The following is a 24,238-nucleotide window of genomic DNA, read 5'->3' on the forward strand; positions in this document are numbered from 1 at the left end:
TATACTTGTAGGTTAACCATTTGAGCTCTGAAGTTTTCTTGCTATAATTTGTCCATCAGTTCAAAATGTGTATAAAAATGGGCCATAATATGTAACCAGCTGGAGTCTCAGACAACCTGGCTTGCCTTTGAACTTTCTCATGTTTTTAAACATGTAAGCAAGAGTGCATAAAGATAACTGGCAGACAAATGAAAACGAACCAGTTCTCAAACTGGGTAAAAGTCCAGCAACTATTCCCCTTTCCAACAGGGTATACCAATCAAAGACAAAAACAAAGTGGCTTATTCAGAGGAAAAGCCCAAATGGAGGGGAAGGGAGTTCCTGGTTATACAAACTGGAGCGATTTACCCAGTCCTGGAGTCCACTGACTCCCCCAGACACTGCTTCTGCTTGCACCAATGAAGCATTGTAGGTAGCTGATGCCACAACAGGGATAGAAGGAAGGATCCCCGAGACAAAAGTATTCTCAACAGTTGCTGGGACATCCCTGGAATCCTAGCCATGAGATCAGCTAGCCACAAGCAGATGGCACTCAACAAGTGGTTGTTGTTCTGCCTGGTAGTGTAACTCTACCAGGTAGCAGCCCTGCTGTGTTGCTACAGCCAATTGCTCCATCCGCTGGAAACCAGGAAGGATAGACCACCTGAGGCACACAGCCACATGTTGGGCTCCATAGTTTTAACCAAACCCAGATTCAGCTGCCCGCCACTCAAAAGAGAAACATGAGAGACAAGAGTTGGTGGAAGGAAAAGCAGATTTTTTAAGAGAGCAAGCAAACCAAGAAGATGGCAGACTAGCATCTTAAAGTACCATCTCAAGTCACTATAAATTTTAGGCTGTTTTTATGTTAAGGGCAAGGGGAAGAAGAGAGGGTGGCAATAAAGAGGTGACTGACAATCTGAGTGCCAGCGAGGGTCTGAGGAGGTTAAGAACTTTTTTGTCTTTGGCCAGGTCACAATGCTTTTATAAATGTTTCAAAAAAACATAATTGTTAACATAGTTTTTTTTAATCCCAGAGTTAGTTTTTAAAACTACATGATTGTTATTTTTATATATTATCTCAGTACTCCAAAATTATCTCAGCCTACATATAAAATGAGTTAAAGTCCCCTTCAACGAAAATAGTTAGTTACATTAATTCTTTTACTATTTCACTATTACATGACCTCCTGCCTTCCTCTTATAAGAACACTTCTGATCACATTGGGCTCACCCAGATAATGCAGGATAGTCTCCCCATCTCAAGGTTTTTTCACTCAATCACATGTGCAAAGTCCCTTTTGCCATGGAAGGTGACATATTCACAGTTTCCAGGCATCAGGACATAGACACCTTTGGGAGACATTATCGTGCCTATTGCTTCATTCTTCCCAGTGCTGTGTGATTGCAGAGGAAGTTAGTGAAAGGGCTCCTTCCTGTTCAGAGGCCAAGGTGAAGTGTGTCCCTCTGAACACACACATGGATGTCTTGGTAGTCCCCAGCGACAGGATTCAGCTGCAGCTCCACATTCCCTCAACATAGCACTGGTGGCATCTGGCCTAGGTCACAGGAGCTACAGGAGTCTGCTGAAGAAGGGGTGCTAGGGGTCATATTTCTGGTCACAGGGGCTCTGCCTAGTTCCATTCATAAAATACCACAAGGAAATATGGTTTGGTACAAAAGTGATGAACAAGTAATAGGTGTATACTTTCCAATTTATAGGATAAGCTCTTTATATATTCTGTGCTACCTCCCTGGAAGAGATAACATCTATTTGACTTTTTTTTTTCTGAGATAAATGAATGACTTAATCCTTTCTCTTCCAGAACATAGTGTCTAAAGTGGAAATAGAGATTTTTCCAAATGTTAACCATGCATTAAAAGACATATGGTCAACCTTAGTGGGCCGGGCACGGTGGCTCACGCCTGTAATCCCAGCACTTTGGGAGGCCAAGGCAGGCGGATCACAAGGTCAGGAGATCAAGATCACGGTGAAACCCCGTCTCTACTAAAAATACAAAAAATTAGCCGGGCGTGGTGGCGGGCGCCTGTTGTCCCAGCTATTCAGGAGGCTGAGGCAGGAGAATGGCGTGAACCCGGGAGGAGGAGCTTGCAGTGAACCAAGATTGCGCCACTGCATTCCAGCCCGGGCGACAGGGAGAGACTCTGTCTCAAAAAAAAAAAAAAAAAAAAAAAAAAGCTTAGTGGAGTTACATTTTAGAGTGTTTTAAAGAACGAGTTGAAGATTGATTACCTAGGAGCATGAGTATAGGGACACAAAACAGGGTCATGAAAGGTCTAAGGTTGTTCAGGAGATCGAAGTAAGTTCAACGATGATGAGAAAACACAGGTCATGGGGACAAGGGAGTGATGGGAGATGAAAAGGGATGCCCATCAAGGACCAGATTCTCTCTTCTTTGAGGCTTCCTTTGGAATAGTTCATAGATCACATTTCTGCACACTTGAAAAATCATACCATCTTTTTAATATCTCAAAATCCTACCCAAACTTAGAACAACTTCTAAAAGGACTCATTAGAACATGTCTTCCGTTTAGGAGGAAGCAGTAGCACTACCAGGTACAGTGTTAACACCTGCCATGGTTGACTCCATTGGCCTGCAGAAACTTTCCACCTTTGCAATTGCTCCTTTAAGTTAATATCTACATCTCCATGGCCCTATTAAAGCTATCCTACTAGGCACTGGAAACCCATCAATTTTGTTCTTAAATGAGATCATGAATACCACAGAAAATGTGTGCTGGAAGCACATTACATATTTCTGAAACATCAAATTTTTTTTTTTTTCAGACGGAGTCTCACTCTGTCACCCAGGCTGGAGTATAGTGGTGCAATCTCAGCTCACTGCAACCTCCACCTCCCGTGTTCAAGCAATTCTCCTGTCTCAGCCTCCCAAGTAGCTGGGACTACAGGTGCATACCACCAAGCCTGAATAATTTTTGTATATTTAGTAGAGACAGGGGTTCACCATATTGGCCAGGCTGGTCTCGAACTCCTGACCTCGTGATCCACCCGCCTCAGCCTCCCAAAGTGCTGGGCTTACAGGCGTGAGCCACTGTGCCCAGCCTGAAGCATCAATTGTACTTGCACCTTCTGGGTAGAAGGAAATTATTTTTACATGAAACATTAATAAGTATATACTAAGATTCACTATAGTGAACTAAAGTGAACTACTATGGGAACAATGATGACATCCCAAGCTAGTTTGAATTCCTCCCCCAGCAAAGTGAAGTTCCTCCATAGCTGCCATATTGCTCTTCCACAGAGATTTGGGCAGGCTTTGAGATCTAGAGTTGTAAACATGCAGGGAAATTTCTATGTAACCCAGACCACCAGACTGAAACCTTCTGAAGATCACTGTCTTATAGAGACCCAACATGACTTAATGAAGCCTGTTCTGTGCCTTCTCCCAGCTCTGTGGTAGGCTGGGTCAGATGCAATCTAGTGGGCCCACCCCTAGCCTGCTTCAGTACTGGCTTGCATCCAACCAGTCTAAGCACTGACTGCATGAGAGCCTTCCTTTCCTTGCTCAAACTTGACAAAAGTCTGTGAACTGAGTGGCCCCTCTGTCCCTGGGCTCCACGGCAGGGCCTCTGCTTGTGGCTCAGGCCTCAGGCGTCTCTTGATGAGCCAACATAAACCAGCTCTTGGCTAAGAAATCTCCCAGGTTTGTGGTCCTCCCTAGCGTCCATCCCCATCAGAGGTGCACTTATTTCTTTACCATCTTTCTTTACCCAGAAACAAAGCTATTTGCAATTCTCAGGCTCCCACAGTTTTTACTTCTCTCACTTAAATTAACATGAAACACAGTAATGAATTCCCACTATGTGTCTCTTCTGACTCTCTCAGACAATAGTCTTTTTTAAAAAAGGACTGACTGTTCTAAGTATTAGAAATGACACAACACACCTTTGTTTTAAGCAGCTGTCCAGTCCTCCCAGTAAGATGTCCTTGGAGAAGATGAAAGAGATTCAGCTGGAGGAAAAATATCTATACCCAGAAACTAGAGAAGTGAATGGAATCCTTATGGCCAAAATGATTAGTGATAATTGGGACAAAATCTGGAATTTCCAAGCAAAACCTGATGATCTCCTCATTGCAACCTATGCAAAGGCAGGTGGGTATAAGGAAATGGCAGGAAAGGCAGATTTAGCAGAGCACTGACACCTGCAGTGAGTCTCCCAATTTAAAAATGCAGGTTTTCACCAGTGCCGGCCCTGGAAAAAATGAAAACCAGACTTGCTCATGATCTCCAATCCTCTACAATCCAAGATCTTCCTTTTATTTGGTCCCTGTAAAAGAGATTGCCAGAATCCCAAATCCCCAAAGGACTGAAAGAATTACAAAGAGCACAGAGGTTCTTACAGTAAACTTGCCAACCAGCCAGTCCTTGCTCCCATCTGCTAAGCCAGAATTAACCACAGTTCTTGCCCTTAAGAAGCTCCTTCCAGTGGAGAAGACAGATGTGGAACTGAATGCTTTCACCCCACTATAAAAAGTACTGACAGAGTTGGGGCCAAAATTTATGTGAGTATGATGGGGAAGATGTGAGAAAGGGAAGGTGGCATTTACCAGCATCTCATGAAAGGAAGAGGAGTTTGTGGGAAAAGCAAAAGTCAGAAATGGCAAAGAGCATCCTAGGCTTGTGCAGGGTGGAGGAATGGGAACATCACCACCAGCAAGACTGTGATGATGCCTCATAATCCCCATGTTATCTGAATATATAATTTCAGACAGTGTGACCAAGTGAGGTAAAGGACTTTAATGAGTTTGGGAAAGTCTCTCAGTGGTCACTTGACTCAACATGAAGAAATCCATAACCAGAAAGATTTCAGAAAAGGGTCCCTTCACCACATTTCATGGAAATGTGTTTCTGTCCTCTCTTTGGCTCCAACCTCCCCTCCTTAGCCTCACTGCCTTCTTATTAACTCAGCATTGGCTGGCCAGGGCTTTCTTAATAAACGTAGGTAGGGGCTTGCTATTAGTAGGTTTCAGTTTCTCTAGAATCTTCTGTTTGATTTGCATTGGACACTTTTCTTTGCCCAGATGTGAACGTAAACCTGTATTACCTAAGGGCAGAAATTTTGTTTTGGTTTGCATGGGAAATTATGCAGTTGGCCCCAAGGCCCTCCATCCCAAGGCCTCAATGCTTCCCCAGTCTTACTCCCCCATCTCTCCCAGCACCTCTCAACTTACTGTGAGCCCTCCTTCCTTCCCAGTGTGGAATATGCACGCCTTTGTCTTAGCTCCTGAGGCTCCTCACCTAGGATGCTGTGCCTCCTTTGTGAAGATGGACATTCTATTCCCACTTCAGCCCTTCATTTCAGAGCTACCATCCCCTTCCTCCACTGAGCCCTATTGACGCCTTCTGCAGTGAGTCCGCCCTCCTCTGAACTCCCGAAGCCCTTTACACATTTTTACAGCCCTTCCTGGAACAGTTTCTCTTTCGGTTATGTGTATGGGTCTCATGTTTCAGTTAGCATCAGGTTTGGTTGCAAGCCACAGAGACATCAAAAGTAGTAAGAAGAAAATGGATATTTGGTGGACAATTAGCTCTCTGCTTCAGTCCACCTTTTTGCCTACCCACACGTCCATTTACAGTCCTCTTCTGTATCAGTTAAGATTCTATTTGACTACAAGTGTTAGAAAACCCAAAATAACACAAAGGGAAAAGCAGTCAGGAGGCTGGTAGCCTGGGGCTGAAACAGCGGCTGCCTTGGTCATGAACCGCCCTGGTCCCTTCTAGCTTTCTGCTCCACCATCCTCAGGTGTGGCTTTTGAGTTTATGGTCCAGTATGACTGCTGGGGCTCCAACCACCACAGGCACAGTCCAAATACTAGCAAGGAGGTAGGAAGGAAGGAATAAGGTCATATTCTTTCCTTTCATGACAGATTCCCAGAATTTACTGGCATGGCCACATTTATCTGCAAGAAATAGTAGAAAATATAACCTTTGAGCCAAACAACTATATGCCAAGTTAAAAATTGAGAATCTATTAATTTGAAAGGGAAGGGAAGAATGCATAGTAGCTATGGCAAGAAGCAGTCTCAGTCACATCTTACCTCCTCCCAAAATATTGTAAGCTTGTTAGAGCAGTTATAATGGCTAATTCATCTTTGTATCTCCGTACTTTCATTTGCTTCAATATTCAACCACGAAGCTACATTCATTAGGGACAAAGCCCCATGGTATGTACTAGGAACAAAGGAAAAAAAAAAAAAAGAATATTTCCCTACCTCCAAAGTGCTCTTAGTGGCAAGGAAGCTAATATGTAAGCAGACCATGATAATCAATGAGCGCAGATCGGGGCCGGTGCTCAGAGGAGAGGCCCCACCCACTCTGGGTGGCAGGCGGAAGCCCCGCTCACCTTGGGGGTCATGTGGAAGAGAGGGCGGGTGAGCTGATCCTGCTTAACACTCAGCAATTGGGAGATTAACTAAATACATGAGTAACCATGAAAATAGAATTAAATTATGCCACGAGTGGGTGAAGATGAGAATAATCAATGCTTCTAGGCACAACCTGGACACAAGAGATTGTGGACATGATCCAAAATGATGGGGATGTGCAGAAGTGCCAGAGGGCCAACACATTTGACCGCCATCCTTTCATCGAGTGGACACTGCCCCCACCCCTCAACTCAGGTAAGTTTGCCCGAGTGAGACCTACGGGGTTGGAACCACTGTACTGGGTCAGTTTTCACCTAAGAGGAAAATCATTTCTGCAGTTAGCCTTTTAGAAACTATGTCCATAAGGAACTGGGAAGAAGTTTGAAGGGGGTTCATGTCAAAACACCTGGGGAGAAAAGTACTGCCATAAATGATTACACTTTACACCAAATATACTAAGAAATGCAAGACATAGAAGGCACCCTTGAAGATTTTGTAATCAAGTTGGGAATAAAGGACATGTTTTTATAAAGCCAATTGTAATAAATAGTAGTTTTCACAGTAGGAGACAAGCCTTTTGTGGGAAGGCATAGACGTTAAAATCACACAGTCCAGCTTCAAATGCTGGTATGGATTTTTTATCTGGGTACCTTGAGCAAGTCATTAAGCATCTCAAAGCTTAATTTTTCTTCATTTGTAAAATAATAATACCTAATATGTATTGAAACCCTATTATTGATTGGGACAATTATTTCAGCAACATTTATTGAAAAATATTTTTTAATCTTTCCTCCCATTGAATTGTCTTGACTCTTTTGCCAAAATTAATTAACTGTTTATGTATGGGTATATTTCTGGATTTTCTATTCTGCTTCTCTCCTTGATGTATCAGTCTTTATGCCAATATTACACTGTTTTATAATAATTCCTGTAGTTTTATAAGTTTTGAAATTAAGTAGAAATAAGACCTCCCCATTTCTTTCTCTCGCTTTTTTTTTTTGTTGTTGTTGTTGCTTTAGCTATTCTAGGATCTTTGCATTTTCATATAAATTCTATAATCAAGTTGTCAGTTCCTACCAAAATCAACAGGCAAACAAAGAAACAAAAACCTTCTCATATTTTGGCTGGGATTGCATTAAATCTATATATCTATTTGGAAAGAATTAATACCCTAACAAAATTGGCTTTTCTGGCCTATGAAAGTGCTTTATGTCTCCAATTATTTAGAATGTTTTAAATACCACTCAGTAATGATTTACAGCTTTCATTATGCCTGTCACATCTTTAGTCAAATTTAATCATAAGGATTTTTATTATTTTTTTAAAATATATTTTAATATTATTGTATTTTAATTTTTATTTATATGTTGCTGATAGGTTGAAATATGTTGATTTTTTGTTGGCCCTTGTATCTTGCAACTTGACTTATTAGTTCTAGATTTTTTGTACTTTTCGATTGGAGAGTGGATTTTCTACACAGACAATGATGTCTTCTTTAAATGAAGACAATTTTACTTCTTGCTTTCTAGTCTTGATTTCTATTATTTCTTTTTTCTTGCCTTATTTCACTATCATCTGGAGTCTCCAGTGCCGTATTGAATAGAAATAACTAGAGCAAACATTCTTGCCTTGTCCCTGATATTAGTGGAAAAGGATTTGTTCTTTCACCATTAAGTATAATATTAGATGCAGATTTTTTTAGATATCATTTATCAGAGTGAAGAAGTTTCTTTTTATTCCTTGTTTTCGCAGAGTTTTTAATAATAAACCGCTGTTGCATTTAGTCAAATGTTTTTTGACTTGGGAATTCAATTCATGTATTTAAATTCATTCTTTGTTTAGGGCTATCAATTTTTGTCTGATCATCGTGTTAAATGTACTTGTTTTTAATATGTAGTGTTTTGTTACATTTAATTTCACTACATTTTTCAGAATTTTTGTAATTTTATACCAGTGGTGTTTAGCAGAAGTTTTTAATTTCCAGATGAAAGTGCTTCTTTGGTTTTTGTCTTTGTGTTTGATTTCTAGTTTTATTGCATTGTGGTAAGAGACTATTGTTTGTAAAATGCCAATGCTATGAAATCTACTGATGTTTTACTTGTGTCTTAATATATAATTATTTTGTGAATTTTCTATGTTTGCTTGAGAAGAAAGTATATTCTCTATTACCCAAAAGATTTAATATATTATATTGTTTAAACACTTTGTATTCTTCTCTTTTTTCCAGTTGACTTATTTTGCACTGAAAGTTAAAATATCCTATTATTAATGTGTTGTGTTTGCATCTGCTGTGGTTTCTGTTTTGCATAAGTGGTTACTTGATTATGTGGTACATAGATATCCGTGGTTACTATATTTTATTAGTGTAATGGAATCGTTCACATTATGAAGTTTCTTCTTTGTGTCGTACATATTTGGGGTTGAATCTTAATTTATCTTATAGCATCACAATCCTTGGTTTCTTTTTTTAATTTTTAACATTTGTAGGTTCATAGTCAATGTATATATTTACAGGAAACATGAGATGTCTTAATACAGGCATACAGTGCATAATAATTACATCATGGAGAATGGGGTATCCATCTCCTCAGGCATTTATGCTTTGTGTTACAAACAATCCAACTATACTCTTTTAGTTATTTTAAAATTTACAATTAAATTGTTATTGACTATAGTCACTCTGTTGTGCTAACAAATAGTAGGTCTTATTAATTCTTTCTAACTAATTTTTGTACCCATTAACCATCCCCACATCCCCCACAAACACCCACACTACCATTCCCAGCTTCTGGTAACCATCTCCATGAGTTCAATTTAGATTTTTAGTGAGAATATGCAATGTTTGTATTTTTGTGCCTGGCTTATTTCGCTTAATACAATGATCTCCAGTTCCATCCATGTTGTTGCAAATGACAGGATCTTTTTTTATGGCTGAATAATATTCCCTTTAAGACAGCAAATTCCCTTCTGGCCCAAAGTGTGTCTATCCATTCATGTGATGGAGACTTACCTTGCTTCCAAATCTTGGCTATTGTGAACAGTGCTACAACAAACATGAGATTGCAAATATCTCTTTGATATACTGATTTCCTTTCTTTTGGGTAAATACCCAGCAGTGGGATTGCTGGATCCTGTGGCAGCTCTATATTTAGCTTTTTGAGGAATCTCCAAAGTGTTCTTTATAGTGGTTGTACTAATTTACATTGCCAACAACAGTGTAGAAAAGTTCCCTTTTCTCTGCATCCTCACCAGCATTGTTTATTGCCTGTCTTTTGATTATAAGCCATTTTTGCTAGGATGAGATGATATTTCATTATAGTTTTGATTTGGATTTCTCTGATGATCAATGATGTTGTGCACCTTTTCATATGCCTGTTTGCCATTTGTTTGTCTTCTTTTCAGAAATGTCTATTCAAATCTTTTACTCATTTTTTGATTGGATTATTGGATTTTTTCCCATACAGTTGTTTAAGCTCCTTATATATTCTGGTTATTAATCCCTTGTCAAATGGGTAGTTTGCAAATATTTTCTCCCATTCTGTGGATTTTCTCTTCACTTTGTCGATTGTATTTTTTGCTGGGCAGGACCTTTTTAACTTGATGTGATCCCATTCGTCCATTTTTGCTTTTGTTGCCTGTGCTTATGGGGTATTACTCAAGATAATTTTGCCCAGACCAATGTCCTGAAGAGTTTTCCCAATGTTTTCTTGTAGTAGTTTCATAGTTTGAGGTCTTAGGTGTAAGTCTTTAATTCATTTTGATTTGGTTTTTGTATACAGTAAGAGATAGAAGTCTAGTTTCATTTTTCTGCTTATTGATACCCAGTTTTCCCAAGCACCATTTTTTGAAGAGACTGTCTTTTCCCCAGTGTATATTCTTGGCACCTTTGTCAAAAATGGTTCACTGTAAGAGTGTGGATTTGTTTCTGGGTTCTCTATTCCATTCCATTGATCTGTGTGTCTGTTTTTATGCTAGTACCATAGTGCTTTGGTTTTTTGAAGTCAGGTAATGTGATTCCTCCAGTTTTGTTCATTTTGCTTAGGATAGCCTTGGCTCTTCTGGGTCTTCTGTGGTTCCATGTAAATTTTAGGATTGTTTATTCTATTTCTGTGAAAAAATGTCATCAGTATTTTGATAGAGATTACATTGTATATATAGATTGTTTTGGGTAGTATGATCATTTTAACAATATTGATTCTTCCAATTCAGGGACACGGAATATCTTTCCACTTTTTGGTGTCTTCTTCAACTTCTTTCATCAGTGTTTTATAGTTTTCATTATAAAGATCTTTCAGTTCTTTGATAAAGTTAATTCCTAGGTATTTAATTTTATTTGTAGTTATTATAATCAGGAGTACTTCTAAAATTTCTTTTTCAGATCATTCACTGTTGTCAGAAATGCTACTTATTTTTGTATGTTGATTTTGTATCCTGCTGTTACCAAATTTTTTTATCAACTCTAATAGTTCTGTGGAGTCTTTAGGATTTTCCAAATATAAGATTATATCATCTGCAAACAAGGATAATTTAACTTCTTCCTTTCCAATTTGGATGTCTTTTATTTCCTTCTCTTCTCTGATTGTTCTAGCTAAGACTTCTACTACTGTATTGAATAACTGTGGTGACAGTGGGCATCTTTGTCATGTTCCAGATTTTAGAGCAAAGGATTTCAGTTTTTCCCCATTCAGTATGATACTAGCTGTGGGTCTGTCATATATGGCTTTTATTATGTTGAGGTATGTTTCTTCTATACCCAGTTTTATAAGGGTTTTCATCATGAGTTCCCACATGCTCCAGAGGTGGCATCTGGGAGCCAGAGACTACAGTCAAAAACCTTAGAAGTCTACCTGGTGTTCTATTGTACTGTGACTAAACCGGCATTCAAACCACAAGATGTAGTCCTGCCCACTCTTCCTTTCCCTTTCCAAAGGCAGAGGAGCCTCATCCCATGGCCACCGCTACCACAGGCCCATAGGGAATACTGCCAGACTACCACTGATGCTCCCTTAAGGCCCAAGGGCTCTTCAGTCAGCTTGTGGTGAATGTTGCCTGGCCTGGGACACACCCATCAGGGAAGTAGTCTCCCCTCTGCCCCAGGGAAGGTCCAGAAATGTCATCCAAGAGCCAAGTTCTGGAATTAGAGAGTCTCCAACAGCCTACTTGGTGCTGTACCCCACTGTGGCCAAGCTGGTACCTGAAGCCAGCATGTCTCAAGGTCTCATTCAAGGCCCTCAACATAGTATCTGAATGTTGCTGCTGGTTATTCAGGGCCCAAGGACCTTTCAGTTAGCAGGTGATGAATGCTGCCGGGACTCATTCTTTTTTTTTTTTTTTTTTTTTTTTTTTTGAGACAGAGTCTCACTCTGTCGACCAGTCTGGAGTGCAATGGTGTGATCTTGGCTCACTGCAACCCCCGCCTCCCAGATTCAAGCGATCCTCCTGCCTCAACCTCCCAAGTAGCTGAGATTACATGCGCGTGCCACCATGCCTGGCTAATTTTTGTATTTTTAGTAGAGATGGGGTTTCACCATATTGGCCAGGCTAGTCTCGAACTCCTGACCTCGTGATCCGCTTGCCTCGGTCTCCCAAAGTGCTAGGATTACAGGCATGAGCCACCATGCCTGGCCAAGACTCATTTTTAAAGATCCTTCCCTTTAAGACAGCGGATTCCCTCCTGGCCCATAGTGTGTCTAGAAATGTCTGGGAGCTAGGACCTGGAAGGGAGACTTCAAAACTCTGACCTGTGCCCTATCCTGCTGTGACTGAGCTGGTATCCAAGATGCAAGACAAACTCCACCCCACTCTTCCCACTTCTCTCCTCAAAAGGAAGTAACAGATCTCGTTTGGTCCTATGAGCTGTGCAGCCTGGAAGTAGGGGAGGGATGATGCCAGCACTCCCTTAGTCACACGGGCTGGTATCTCAGTAGGTCATATACCCTGACCAGTCCATTGTCTCTGAGCCCATTTCAGCACTAGGACTCTCCTAGGAGTGGCAGTCCTTGTGGCCTAGACTGCCTTTTGGGTTTATTTACAACCCCAAAGCACTTTGGACCTCAGTGGCAAGGCTTGCAGGAACTCAAATTCCAACCACTGGAATCAGTGATTCCCATCTGATTAGGGCTGGTTTAAATGCTCCCTCCATGGGCAGGCGCCGGCTGAGTTTGGTCGGATTTTGCTTTCTGCTGTAAGAAGACAGCACTGAGTTCAATGCCTCACAATTGCTGTTCTCTCCCTACCCCAATGCACAGAAATGCTCTCAGCACCACACTGCCACTTCATGGGGGCGAAGGAGGGGTGTTGTTGGCAATTCAAGAGTCATGTTTTGTTTTGTTTTGTTTTTAACGTCTTCAGTACCTCTTTCAGGGATACAAAGTTAAAACCAAGTACTGTGAGTGCTCATCTGATTTTTGGTTCTTATGAAGGTGCTTCTTTGGTAGAGATAGTTATTAAGGTGGCGTTCCTTGCACGGCAGAGGGGGCGGAGAGGTGGCATGATCAGTGGAGCCTTCTATTCATCATCTTGCTCTCCACAATCCTTGCTTTCTTATAGTTTTCATTCTGTTTTATATCTTTATCCATTCTTTTATTTTTACCTTATATTAGTTATTATGTTTCCGGGTATTCACTTGTACAATGCATATAGTTAGGTTTTATGAGCCAATTTGAAAAATATTAATAGGTTATTTAAACCACTCACATTTATTGATATGACTGACATGTTGGTCACAATTATGTCGTATCATCACTTGTTCAAATTACTGTTGTAAAAAGTAATATTTACTGTGTTTCCTTCCCTATTTAGTATATCCTTTTTATTTTCCTTTTTGTTTTAAAAAAGTGGGGGATTGTTTGTTTCGATGGTGTGTTTGTATTTAGAAAAGTTTGTATTTTTTTTGTAGTGGTTACTTGTGTATTATTACCCTTTACAAAACCTTAATTCCTCCTTTCTCTTACTTAACTTTTTACTATCTGATCTGCTGGTTTCAAAGGAATACTGTGACTCCCCCTATTAATTATACAACAGCAAATAATCATATTTCAAATATTAAGTTGTATTATTACTACTTTGTGGGAACCTATAAGGTTTACACATTATTCTTCTACTCTTGATCTATCCTCATTAATTTAGTTGTAATATTATATAATGTGAAATATTCACCATCGATCCTTTTTGCGAAGATTTCCAAGTCATTTATTGATTGAATGGAACCTATTCTAGCTAACTGATCAGGAAAGGCACATGTGTACTGTATTCCCTAGTCCTTGCACATTTAAACCTTTTTTTTTTTGTCTATCCTTGATACTTAAAGCACAGCCTGCCTGGGGATAACATCTTTCTTTCAGATTTTCTGTCCTTAATTTCTTTAAAATGTTGATCAACAGTTTCTTTGCTTTTTATGATGTTTTCAGGAGTCTGATGCCAGTTTGGTTCTATTCACCTTCAGGATTATTTCATCTTTTGCATGAGGCATGATTTTTTTAAATCATAAAATATAATAATTTTACCATATATTTCAGAGTTGATCATTATGAATCAACTTTCCCAATACCCCATGGTTAACATATAAATTCCAGTCTTTTTCTCCAGAAAACTGTTTCAGATTACAGGTTTAAATACTAGTTTTATTCCACTGTTTTCATTTTCTTCTCAGGGACTCCAACTTCTACTAATGTTAGACCTTCTTCACCTGTCTTCAATGTCAGCCACTTGCTCTCTGAAACCTTTTACTTATTTCTTTTTCTTGTGTCATTGTCTCAATTGTTTTAGTGCTTTTCTTCAATAGCATTTATATTTTCATTTAAATCTATTCCCCATTTATCCACTTTATAATTTAATTTTTAAAGCTATTTTGCCTTTTCTTCTACTTCTTTGTTGAGTTCACTCAAATCTTTTTCACTTTCCTTTTTTGTCCACGTCTGTCCTTACTTTTTGTACTTCTGATTTCAGATTTTATTTTCATATTCTCAAATGTTTGTTTCAAGATATTTAATTTAGTTTAAAATGTTGCATTTTCATTTTCAGCTTTGTAGTTGATTTTGTGGGGATTTGATTTTTTTTATTTGACTCTTTGATCTTTATAGTAGCTTTGTGTCAATGAAATCTGTGTTTTTTTCCTATTTTTATATACTTCATGAACATAGTTTCTAGTTCAAAAACATCCTCTTCTGTCAGTTCTGCCTTCTTCTGAGCAGTTTTGTTTATAAGTATTTACTACTGGTTAGTGGGGAGGAGAAGAAATTGGCATGCTTTTTCTTTCTCTCTTTTATGCAAAATTTTTACTTTAATTTTCTCCCTCTTGCTTCCTTCTATCCCTTTACTGCTATGCCTCCAAGGAGAACTTCCCTTTCCTTACATATCTCATTCTCCATCAGAAGCTATCTTCTCCATTACTGACACTTATGCCTTACTTGCAAACCTGTCCCCTGAAGTTGGTGCTGCACATGGCTACATCCGGCCTATATTCAGCATTTTAGCAGTTAGCATTGGACTTTCTGTTTCCAGGAATACTTCGTCTGTGCTTTATCTAAATCTTTCTTGCCTCTCTACTGTTTTTCACAAAACTTCTCTTCCTTGACTCTCCACACTCATAGACTCACTGATTTCTAATCCTAGCTTTCACATTTACTAACTTGGAAAAATGACTTGATCACTATAAGGCAGTTTTTCAACTAAAAATATTTCCCAGCACAATGCTTGCACATGTCTGATGGCTGTTGTGGTTCTTGGCCTTGAAAGTAAAAGTTGAAAGAAAATCTTGCATTCTTTAGAGCTACTGGGGCTATTACAGAGCTGTTCTCACCAACCTCAAACATCTTTATCTGCCCACACAAGCACACACCAATGCCCAACAACTAAGGGAAGTAATGTGCCTCCATAGTTTTCAATATTTCATCAGTGCTTTCCTCTACCAGAATGAGCAGTAAAGTTGTCATCAGAAAGGGAACATAGGCATAAAAATTATTATTTTAGACAGAGAGCTGACTATTGGGTCAATCTGATTTCAAATGATTGGCACGGTACTAATATCGAATCTATGCAGCTGATGAGAAATGTTTGGCTGAATTGTGTGGCCTTATTTCCCAGGTCTGGATCTGGCTAACAAAATGCCTTCTCCTAGAACTCTGAAGACTCATCTGCCTATTCAGATGCTACCACCTTCCTTCTGGAAAGAAAATTCAAAGGTAAGAAGAGCCAAGTCTTCAAACCGAGTTTGATTGGCATGGCCAAATAATGTCTCTAAGTAGAAACAGTCAAAGACACTAAAAGAAAGATAGCCAGTGGAGCCATAGGGCAGGTGGTGGCATTACTCCACATTCCCACACACTCATTCTGGATTCATCTTCCTTTAAAATATTATTTTTGGGTACATATTGGGAAGTTTTCAGACAAAATTATTCTGACTGTCTGCCATCTAAGCCACATTCAAAGAAGGTGATCAATGAAACAAAGCAGGTATTTCCTGAGGAAGAGTGATCTCTTAGATTGTGTCCTCTAAGGAGCTGGCAGAGTCAGACCTGAAAGAGAATTATTTGGAGGAAAACCTGTGAAAAGAGGAGTAAGACAAATAAGGATGGAGAGCAATAAGACCATGATGCAAGTCTGACCCCTATGAAGGAGAGGCAAGGAAGGAGAGTTGAAAACTCACACTACAATGCAGCCATGAGCAAGATTCATCCAAGCTGTTGGGGAGTCCTCTAGCCAAAGTCAACCATCAGAGAGTCCCATATCTCATAGACTGGGCCTGCCTTAGCATGTCTGCTGTGCTTACTCACCAGCCAAGAGCAGCCGTTTGGAAATGTGGTCTTATAAAGAGCATGGTAGTGGGTTCAGAGTACAGCAGCTGAGGCCATCCATCACTTACTTTCCACATTCAGAGATCTTAATAGCCCGTGTTCATGGCCACCATCTGGCTGCCCTGATGAGATTATGTACACCTTGGTATCCAAAATCTGCTTCTCTTCTTTTCAGGATGAGAAATATGATTTTGTCTTATTTTGGTTTGGCCCACCCTTAATACCAACTGAGAGATCGACACTCTCAGAAAGCATATCTTGTGAAGCAAGATCCTAGGAACTGTTAGACCTTTATTTCCTTCATTTTCAAAAAATATATTTTTATTTTGACACTTTCTAATTTAGATCCGATAAATGCAGTGTACATTGAATGTAGCAGGGTTTCCTTTTGATTTCTGCTTTATAAGTTAGTCTTAAATTAATGAAATGTGTAATATAAACAAAATATCGACCTATTCATTTGCAATGAAAAGTATAGCCATTCAGCAGAACCAAATGCTTGTATCAGCTAGACCAACACATCATCTGCTTGTGGGCAAGCTTCTTTGTAAACAGTTATCTGAAGATTGCTGAGAGAGTCTGTTGATGTTAAAAAGTGTTTTTCAGCTATGACAGCTGGAGAGTCTTTCAACCTTCTAGACTGAATTCACCAAGGAAACCATAACAGTCAAGTCTAACCAAGACTATCTGTCCTTGGTGCAGTGCTCAGATACACGATGCGAGTGACTGCTCTTTTTTCTGAGCTTCCATGACTCACTAGCTCTTTATTTTGTCCATCTTCTATCTCCAAATAAGGTACAATATGATTGAATAGTTTTCCAAGTATCTGCTTGCTTTGCTTCCCTGATTTGCTGATTTGTTTCCCTGAGATCATACCCAGATCACCCAGATTTGTGAAAACTTCTTGGTTTATTCCCACAGATAAATACCTTCACTAATTGTATGTTAATTTTATTCCTCAAGAACCAATATTACTTCCAAATCTTGTAGACTCATTGTCAGAAGACACACTAACACTTGGTTAGTCATCATACTAACATCTTTTTGTAAAATCACGTCTTCTAAATAATGTAAACATCTCAGTGGCAGCACTTCCATTTATCCACTTAGACTTGGTGTGAATTATTTGAGTAGGAAAAGACTGTAGGGAGCTTAGTCCAAGTTTTTCATTTTATGATGGCATGGTAGGCTGAATAATAGTCACTCCAAGATACCTACATCTAATCACCAGTACCTGGGAATATTACCATATATTGCAAAATGGACTACACAGATGTGGCTAAGTTAAGGATCTTGAGATGGAGAGATTATCTTGGATTATCTTGGTCTTAAATATGCTGATATGCCATATTTAAGGTGATCTGGGTGATGATCTCAGGGAAGCAAATCAGCAAATCAGGGAAGCACAAGGGTATTTAAAAGATGGAAACAAGCATATCAAAGGAGGAAATAGGAGCCGTGACAACTGAAGCAAGAATTTGGAGTGATTCAATGAAGGCGTCAAGAGCCAAGGAGTACAGGTGGCCTCTAGATTCTAAAAACAAGAAAATGAATTCTCCCCAGAGCCATTAAAGGAACCAGCCTTGCTGACACCTTGACTTTAGCCCAGTGAAATCAGGCCTTTAGAACAGTGAGAGAATAAATCTACATTGTTTTAAGTCATTTGTGGTAATTTGTTACAGGAGCAATTGGAAATTAATACAGATGAATCAAGAAGTTCTCAGAAATTTTATTTGACATTGGACCCCACACCTAATGTACATCTGAATATGTTCCCTGTTTAGCCTAGGACTTCCCATTTCCATTTAGGCCTAGAAGGCAATAAGCAACTTAAGCATTAAGGAATATTACACAAAATATATGTACATAATAATAAGACTTTGCACTTGCATCATACTTTTTGACACCATAAAAGCTTTCATAAATGCTGGATAGTAAGCCAGCAGCAAGAAAGGGGGCAGAAAAACAGAGTCATGCCAGGACTGCATTCATCTGAGTGAGCAAAGATGGAAAGCAAGAACCTAGGGCAATTCACTTAGAGTAAAATAGGGCTGGATGACTGGTTGTGTTGGACACAGAAGTTCCGTAGTGAGACACAAGACAAAAATTATTGAGAAACCACTGAGAATGGTTCCTCCCCAGCCCTGCTAAGATTGCATACAGCAGGGTAGGATGGGATGGCAGCCAGAGTAATGAGGGGAGGAGGGGTCACCAGGACAAGAAGCCAAGAAGTCAGCTCCTTCTCACCAGACCATGCCTGCCCTATGAGAAGACCATCACACACAGCTCCAAAGATGGATTTAGCACTGCCTCAAGGGTCCTTCATCCTCATCAGCAAATGAATGTAGGAGTGATAATTTATCGGTAAGGCTGGGATTCATATCATGGAAATTAAACCAAATGTCTTGTTGCTTTAGCTCCTTCCAGCCTAGAACCTAGTTTAGATTCCTTGCTTAGTGAAAGCCAAGGGGAACCTTCACACACTGAAAAATATACCACATGCTATTGTCTGCATTTGTCCCTTCAAAATTCATATGTGAAATCTTAACCCCGATAGTGATAATATTAGGAGGTGGGACCTTTGAAAGGAGATTAGGCCATGAGTAGGGAACCCTCATGAATGGGATTCATGATTATAACACATGGCTGTCTTGAGGCAGCAGATCATCACCATATACCAAACCTGTCAGCACCTTTATCTTGGATTCTACAGCCTGTAGAACTGTGAGAAATAAGTTTTTGTTGTTTATGAGCTACTCAGCATGTGGTATTTTGTTATAGAACCGTGAATGGATGAAGACAACATGGGTAGCCTCCTTAACCTCCAGAAATATCACAGTTAGGGTGAATGTAGTATACACCATGCAAACAGGACACTTCTATCAGAGAAAAGGGGTGCTCTTAATGATCACGCTAAGACCACAGCCATAAACTGGAACTGCACCTAGACAAACTGGAAGAGATAGAATGCATGAACATTAAATTATTCAAATAGGAGAGTCCAAGATTCTACAAAGAGGCTTTCTAAGATTATGGTCCTCTGCATTGAATAATGATATTTCTCTGTCTTGTTTTCTCTCTGCCTCTCATTCCTCTTGCTGGCTGATTCCAGATTATCTATGTGGCTAGAAATGCCAAGGACTGTCTGGTCTCCTACTATCATTTCTCAAGAATGAATAAAATGTTGCCTGACCCTGGTACATGGGAGGAATATGTTGAGACATTCAAAGCTGGAAAAGGTGAGTGGAAGAAAACTGTGAGTTCATATTTCCTTATTCATTCACCTGCTGACAGCAGAAAGGAAGATAATTTTCATTGAACAGCTATATCCATCAAGGTTTTATGAGGAAGTAGATGGCACACTCAAACTGGGTCATCTGGGAAGACTCTAACAAAGAGACTATTTACAAGGCTATGAGCAGAGTTTAAGGAAACTGACAAGGGCTAGTACAGTATTCTTGGGAGAGTACCAGCAGGGAGCCATATCTCTCCAGAGACAAAAGAGGACCCCTTGACAAGAGCTAAAGCCTTTGGTTGGGGAAGCAGTGAGCCAACAGGAAGGGCATCAGGGAAATAAACACAATGCCCTCCTCTCCTTCTGCCTCTAAATGCCTTCCTATGCCTCTTGCTGACACAGTCTAGCTATAATCCTGAGGGCAAAGGAAATCATTGACACAGTCCATGCAGGTCGCTTTGCAGGGCACCAGGCAGAGCACAAGAGGATGGAAAGTGAGTTGGCAGAGACAACAGAAAATACCCAGCGAGCCTCTCTTCCTTCTATTTATCATTGAAGAGAGTGAAGGTGCCCAAATATCCAGTACTTATAAATTTTTCACAGTAAAAGTCTTCTTTTTAAAATCAGCCTGTTCAGAAACAATATTTATTGCATAATATTGACCAATGCACTATGTGACGATGCAAGGAAAATAAAGGTGTTGAATCCCTGGCCACAAGACAATCTTTCATGCAGTAATAAGTTCAAGGTTGGAAATATAAGCCAAGAGATCCAGAATACTTTCTATCATCACCCTACTTTAAAAAAAAATCCCTGCCTTCTGCAAATAAGAATTCTGCCCAAGGTCTTTGTCTTCTGGTTGTATTTATTAAATGTCCCCTTTTATTTGAAATATTCACGTTTGTTTTACAAGTTTCATGCTTGCATTGACATCTCATCTCTCTCCTTCCCCTCAGTGCTGTGGGGTTCCTGGTATGACCACGTAAAGGGATGGTGGGATGCAAAAGACCAGCACCGCATTCTCTACCTCTTCTACGAGGACATGAAGGAGGTGAGGGCAGTGCCATCTCCATCAGATCCTCCCACATCCTAGGATACATCAATCCCTATTTAGAACCTTAGTGCATGGGCTTTCATGCAGAAGAGCCTTCAGTGCAAGTCCATGACACTGTTTGCAACTCAGTTTTATCCTCAAAAGCTCTAACTACTTTTTCGGTATTCTAAATCTGCTTTGCTTTAATTCAGTTTTCAAAATATTCTTCTTCCTCAGGAAATAGCACATGCTTTATAGTTGAATCAATCTGTTGGCTCCTGGCACTTGTAAGCCAGATATCTTTATCTGCAAAATGGTGTCATATCTATCTCATGAGATCATTGTAAAGATTTACACTATCATACTTGTAAAGTGTACATAGTTGTGTTCAAGAAATTTAGCTTCCTTCTCCCTCTTGTACACCTCAACCCCACATCATAAAGCAAAGTTTAATCCATATAAACACTGGTAGGATTAGTCCCACATATTGGGACAGTGGACTGATTTCTGAATTTCAAACCATCGTGTCTGAGTGCCTGCACAAATTCACTCTCATGACCCAGTGCATCAGCATCCTAGAATTACAAAACTAGCATCTGAGATGTCCTCAGAAATTTAATCAAAAGCTATAGCTTTCTCTCTTTCTGTATCTCTTTGATCAAAAAGATCCAAGAAATAAGGATTTATACTTCTGGGTCAACTTGAGATTCCTTTTATTCCTCCTCTTAGTGACCTTCTGTTAAGTTCATAGGTTCTTTTTGCCATCTGTTGTAGTCCAAATACTAGAGTTAGTTATACTATGCTTCACCACCAACATTGTTCCTCCTTCACACAGCCTTTCCTGTTCTCCCCCAGGGGATACCATTGCTCCTTCCCACCAAATCTCCTGGCACTCTGTCTGTACGTAGGCAGCATGTACTTTCTCAGCCAGCCTTGTGATTGTTTGTGTTTATGCTTAATTCCTTTCCTTCAAGGTAAGCCTCTTGAGGGCAGGGACAACCCTCATCTTTGTGTTGCTACAGTATCTGGGACAGTACAGTATCTGGCACTAGGAGTCACTTGAGAAATATTTTTAAAATGTGTTCAAATGATCCTTTAACTCATTTCTCTCCAAATACTATCCAAATGGAACATCATCCCCAAGGGAAGACCCAACATGATTTGTTTGGTGTGACTGTTCCACATACAGGACCCAAAGCGGGAAATTGAGAAGATACTGAAGTTCCTGGAAAAAGACATATCAGAGGAAATTCTGAATAAAATCATCTATCACACCTCCTTTGATGTAATGAAGCAAAACCCAATGACCAACTATACCACTTTGCCCACCAGCATTATGGACCACTCCATCTCCCCTTTTATGAGGAAAGGTAGATAAGCTTTGTAGTCTAAGATGTCAAATGGAACTCTGTGGTCCCCATGGTCTGCTTAGATTTTCCAGTAATGTTTCATGCTCCATTATTTATTCTTTCCAGCAGCACCACTGTACAACCTTTGAGAGGCAAGTTGCCTGTTTCTCCTCATTCTTGGTGGGGTCCTGAGGGTGCAGGCTTACCTCTCCCTGTACTCCTGCAGCAATCATTAAGATTTTGCCTTGTTTCAGGGATGCCTGGAGACTGGAAGAACTATTTTACTGTGGCCCAAAATGAAGAATTTGACAAGGACTACCAGAAGAAGATGACAGGAAGCACCCTAACCTTCCGCACAGAGATCTGAGAGCAGTCAGGGAGTCTGTCCTGGACTTTCTTACCAGATTTTTGCCATTTGAGCCTCATGATCAAGGACACTTAAAACAAAGACACCCTTCCTCCAGTCTGGAGCTGTTACACACTACCTGTAGATGATAATACTTCATCAAAATGTAACCAAATCCTGGGTAGAGTTTTTAATTAAGATACATGATCCCTCATTTAGACACCAACCACATAACGTACTCCCCTGTCCTAAGGCAAAATAAAGGCAATTTAATTCCATCACTAGTTTACAATAGTGAAATAAATAAAGAGATAAATAAGAGTAGAATTTCAATGTAAGAGAAAGTGAGCAAGAGAAGAATGAGGATGAGAAGTGGGCACTAAGGATAATGTGTGGGGGAAATGGTTTTTATTTTTAAAGGTCAGGAATGAGAGGCAGAGGATAGTCCTACTCTTGGAGATATTAGATTAGGAGGTGCAGGGGGTGGCATGAAGGATGGAATGCTGTGAGCTAGGTCTGGCTCAGGTGGCTTCAAGCTGAAATGGTCCCAAAACCAAAGAGAAAGGCCACAGGAGAGCGATAAGGAACACAAGATGAACAAGAAACTCAGCCTACTTCTGTGGCCAACACAAGGCTGGAAAGCAGAGAAAGATTTTATCTTTCAGATGGACTTCTGAGAGAGAGAGGAAGTCTTCAGTGAGCTCAAGGGAAAAATAAAATATTTGGTAACTCATGGACGTTAAGAAAAGCTTAAATTTCACATCTCTGTGGAAAATCGTTTTTTATACTTTTTTTTAAAGGGCTCTTAGCAAAACTGTCAGCATTGCCAAGTTCTTCAGCTACACTAATGATTATGTTCTTTTCCTTCTTTTTGTTAAAACCTGTACCAAGAAAATATCTGCCATCATTTTATACAAGCTATACAACGATCCATGTATTATTATTCTTTTAATGTCAAGAAGGTACATTTTGTGGGATAGGTGATTAACTTATCATTAAACCATACAACACAAAAAAATATCTACTCCACCCAGTAACAAAGTATACCCCTTTGCATTCTTTCATCTTTCCCTCCCTAGGGTAAGCATGCAAATCATTAACCACATGACAAATATCCCAGTATAGTATTTATGCAGAGTTCCGGCCTGCACTGAGGAAAGATATGGTGAACTGAACCAGCATGATTCAATAGCAAATAAATTTTTATCAGGAACACCCACACCAAATGTCTTGGGTTCATGTTCTAAGAGCTGCCTAACAATTTAGATAGCAAGCACATAATCACACAGTGACTCCCTTTGTGACTGTGATAGAAACTGGATATATGGGCAGTATTGATCAGAATATAGGCAATAGGTCTAGAGTTTACGACTAGGCAAAACTTGCTTTTCTCCCTTTATAAACTAATTTTTTTAATTTAATTGTAAAAATATATCCCATTCTTATATTCTCTATAAATTTCAGCCACAGAAAATACTTCTAGACTCCTCTTTTACAAAGCTCTGCTATGTCCTTTCAAACAATGCTAAAAGTACTATGAAGAAGAATTAATGGTTTAATTCAATCTTAAAATATCTTTGGTCCAGCTGCATAAAATAAACATGATGAAGATGACCATCCATGTATCCTAGATAATCTTGTGTTCTGATCACTTATTACATACTTACAGAGAGAGAGAGAGAGAGACTCCTAAATATACCACAGTCATAGAAGATCAAATTGTAAATGTTCAATTTACTTTGGAACTTTTCACTTAGAAGAAAATAAAAAGCAGCAATGGGAAGTTAGACTCATAAAATTTTAGGGTGAGAATTACAAGAGTCACAAAAATCACATCATTCAACAATCTTACTTTTCAGATGAGAAAACTAAGAACCAGGGAGAGAGGGATGGCCCCCACAAACAGGTCACGCAGACACAGTTAATCAGGATCCCCTGGCCCCTGGCTAGCTCCCCACACACTGCAGGAGTCACGCAGATTGCGAAAGTCTTCTCTGCAGACTTCATCTTGCACTACTCACTTCCTCTTAGCACTTGGAACAGCTTGGGTGTTCTATGGATTCTCTCTGATTACATAAGAAATTCCAAAATTT

General features: G+C 39.6%; 1 protein-coding gene and 1 long non-coding RNA gene across 8 annotated transcripts in view; one reads left to right on the top strand and one right to left on the bottom strand.

Moving 5' to 3' along the window:
* LOC129143247 (uncharacterized) overlaps positions 1-24,238 on the bottom strand; it is a 312,467-nt gene that overhangs the window by 159,415 nt on the left and 128,814 nt on the right. The window lies entirely within an intron of this gene.
* LOC100608286 (sulfotransferase 1C1) lies at positions 3,884-22,319 on the top strand. Its single transcript, XM_054678730.1, has 7 exons — positions 3,884-4,115; positions 6,515-6,643; positions 15,473-15,570; positions 19,295-19,421; positions 20,374-20,468; positions 21,640-21,820; positions 22,054-22,319. Exons 1-7 carry the CDS (start codon positions 3,944-3,946, stop codon positions 22,164-22,166), a joined length of 915 nt encoding a protein of 304 aa, XP_054534705.1. The 5' UTR covers positions 3,884-3,943; the 3' UTR covers positions 22,167-22,319.

The sequence above is a fragment of the Pan troglodytes genome, chromosome 12 (genome assembly GCF_028858775.2).
Source record: "Pan troglodytes isolate AG18354 chromosome 12, NHGRI_mPanTro3-v2.0_pri, whole genome shotgun sequence".
Classification (NCBI taxonomy): Eukaryota; Metazoa; Chordata; class Mammalia; order Primates; family Hominidae; genus Pan; species Pan troglodytes.

Coding starts and splice junctions, on each gene's coding strand:
- LOC100608286 (XM_054678730.1), top strand. CDS start 3,944: ATGTCCTTGGAGAAGATGAAAGAGATTCAGCTGGAGGAAAAATATCTA. Junction 15,571..19,294: donor TCTGGAAAGAAAATTCAAAG/GTAAGAAGAGCC, acceptor GGCTGATTCCAG/ATTATCTATGTGGCTAGAAA. Junction 20,469..21,639: donor TCTACGAGGACATGAAGGAG/GTGAGGGCAGTG, acceptor TTCCACATACAG/GACCCAAAGCGGGAAATTGA.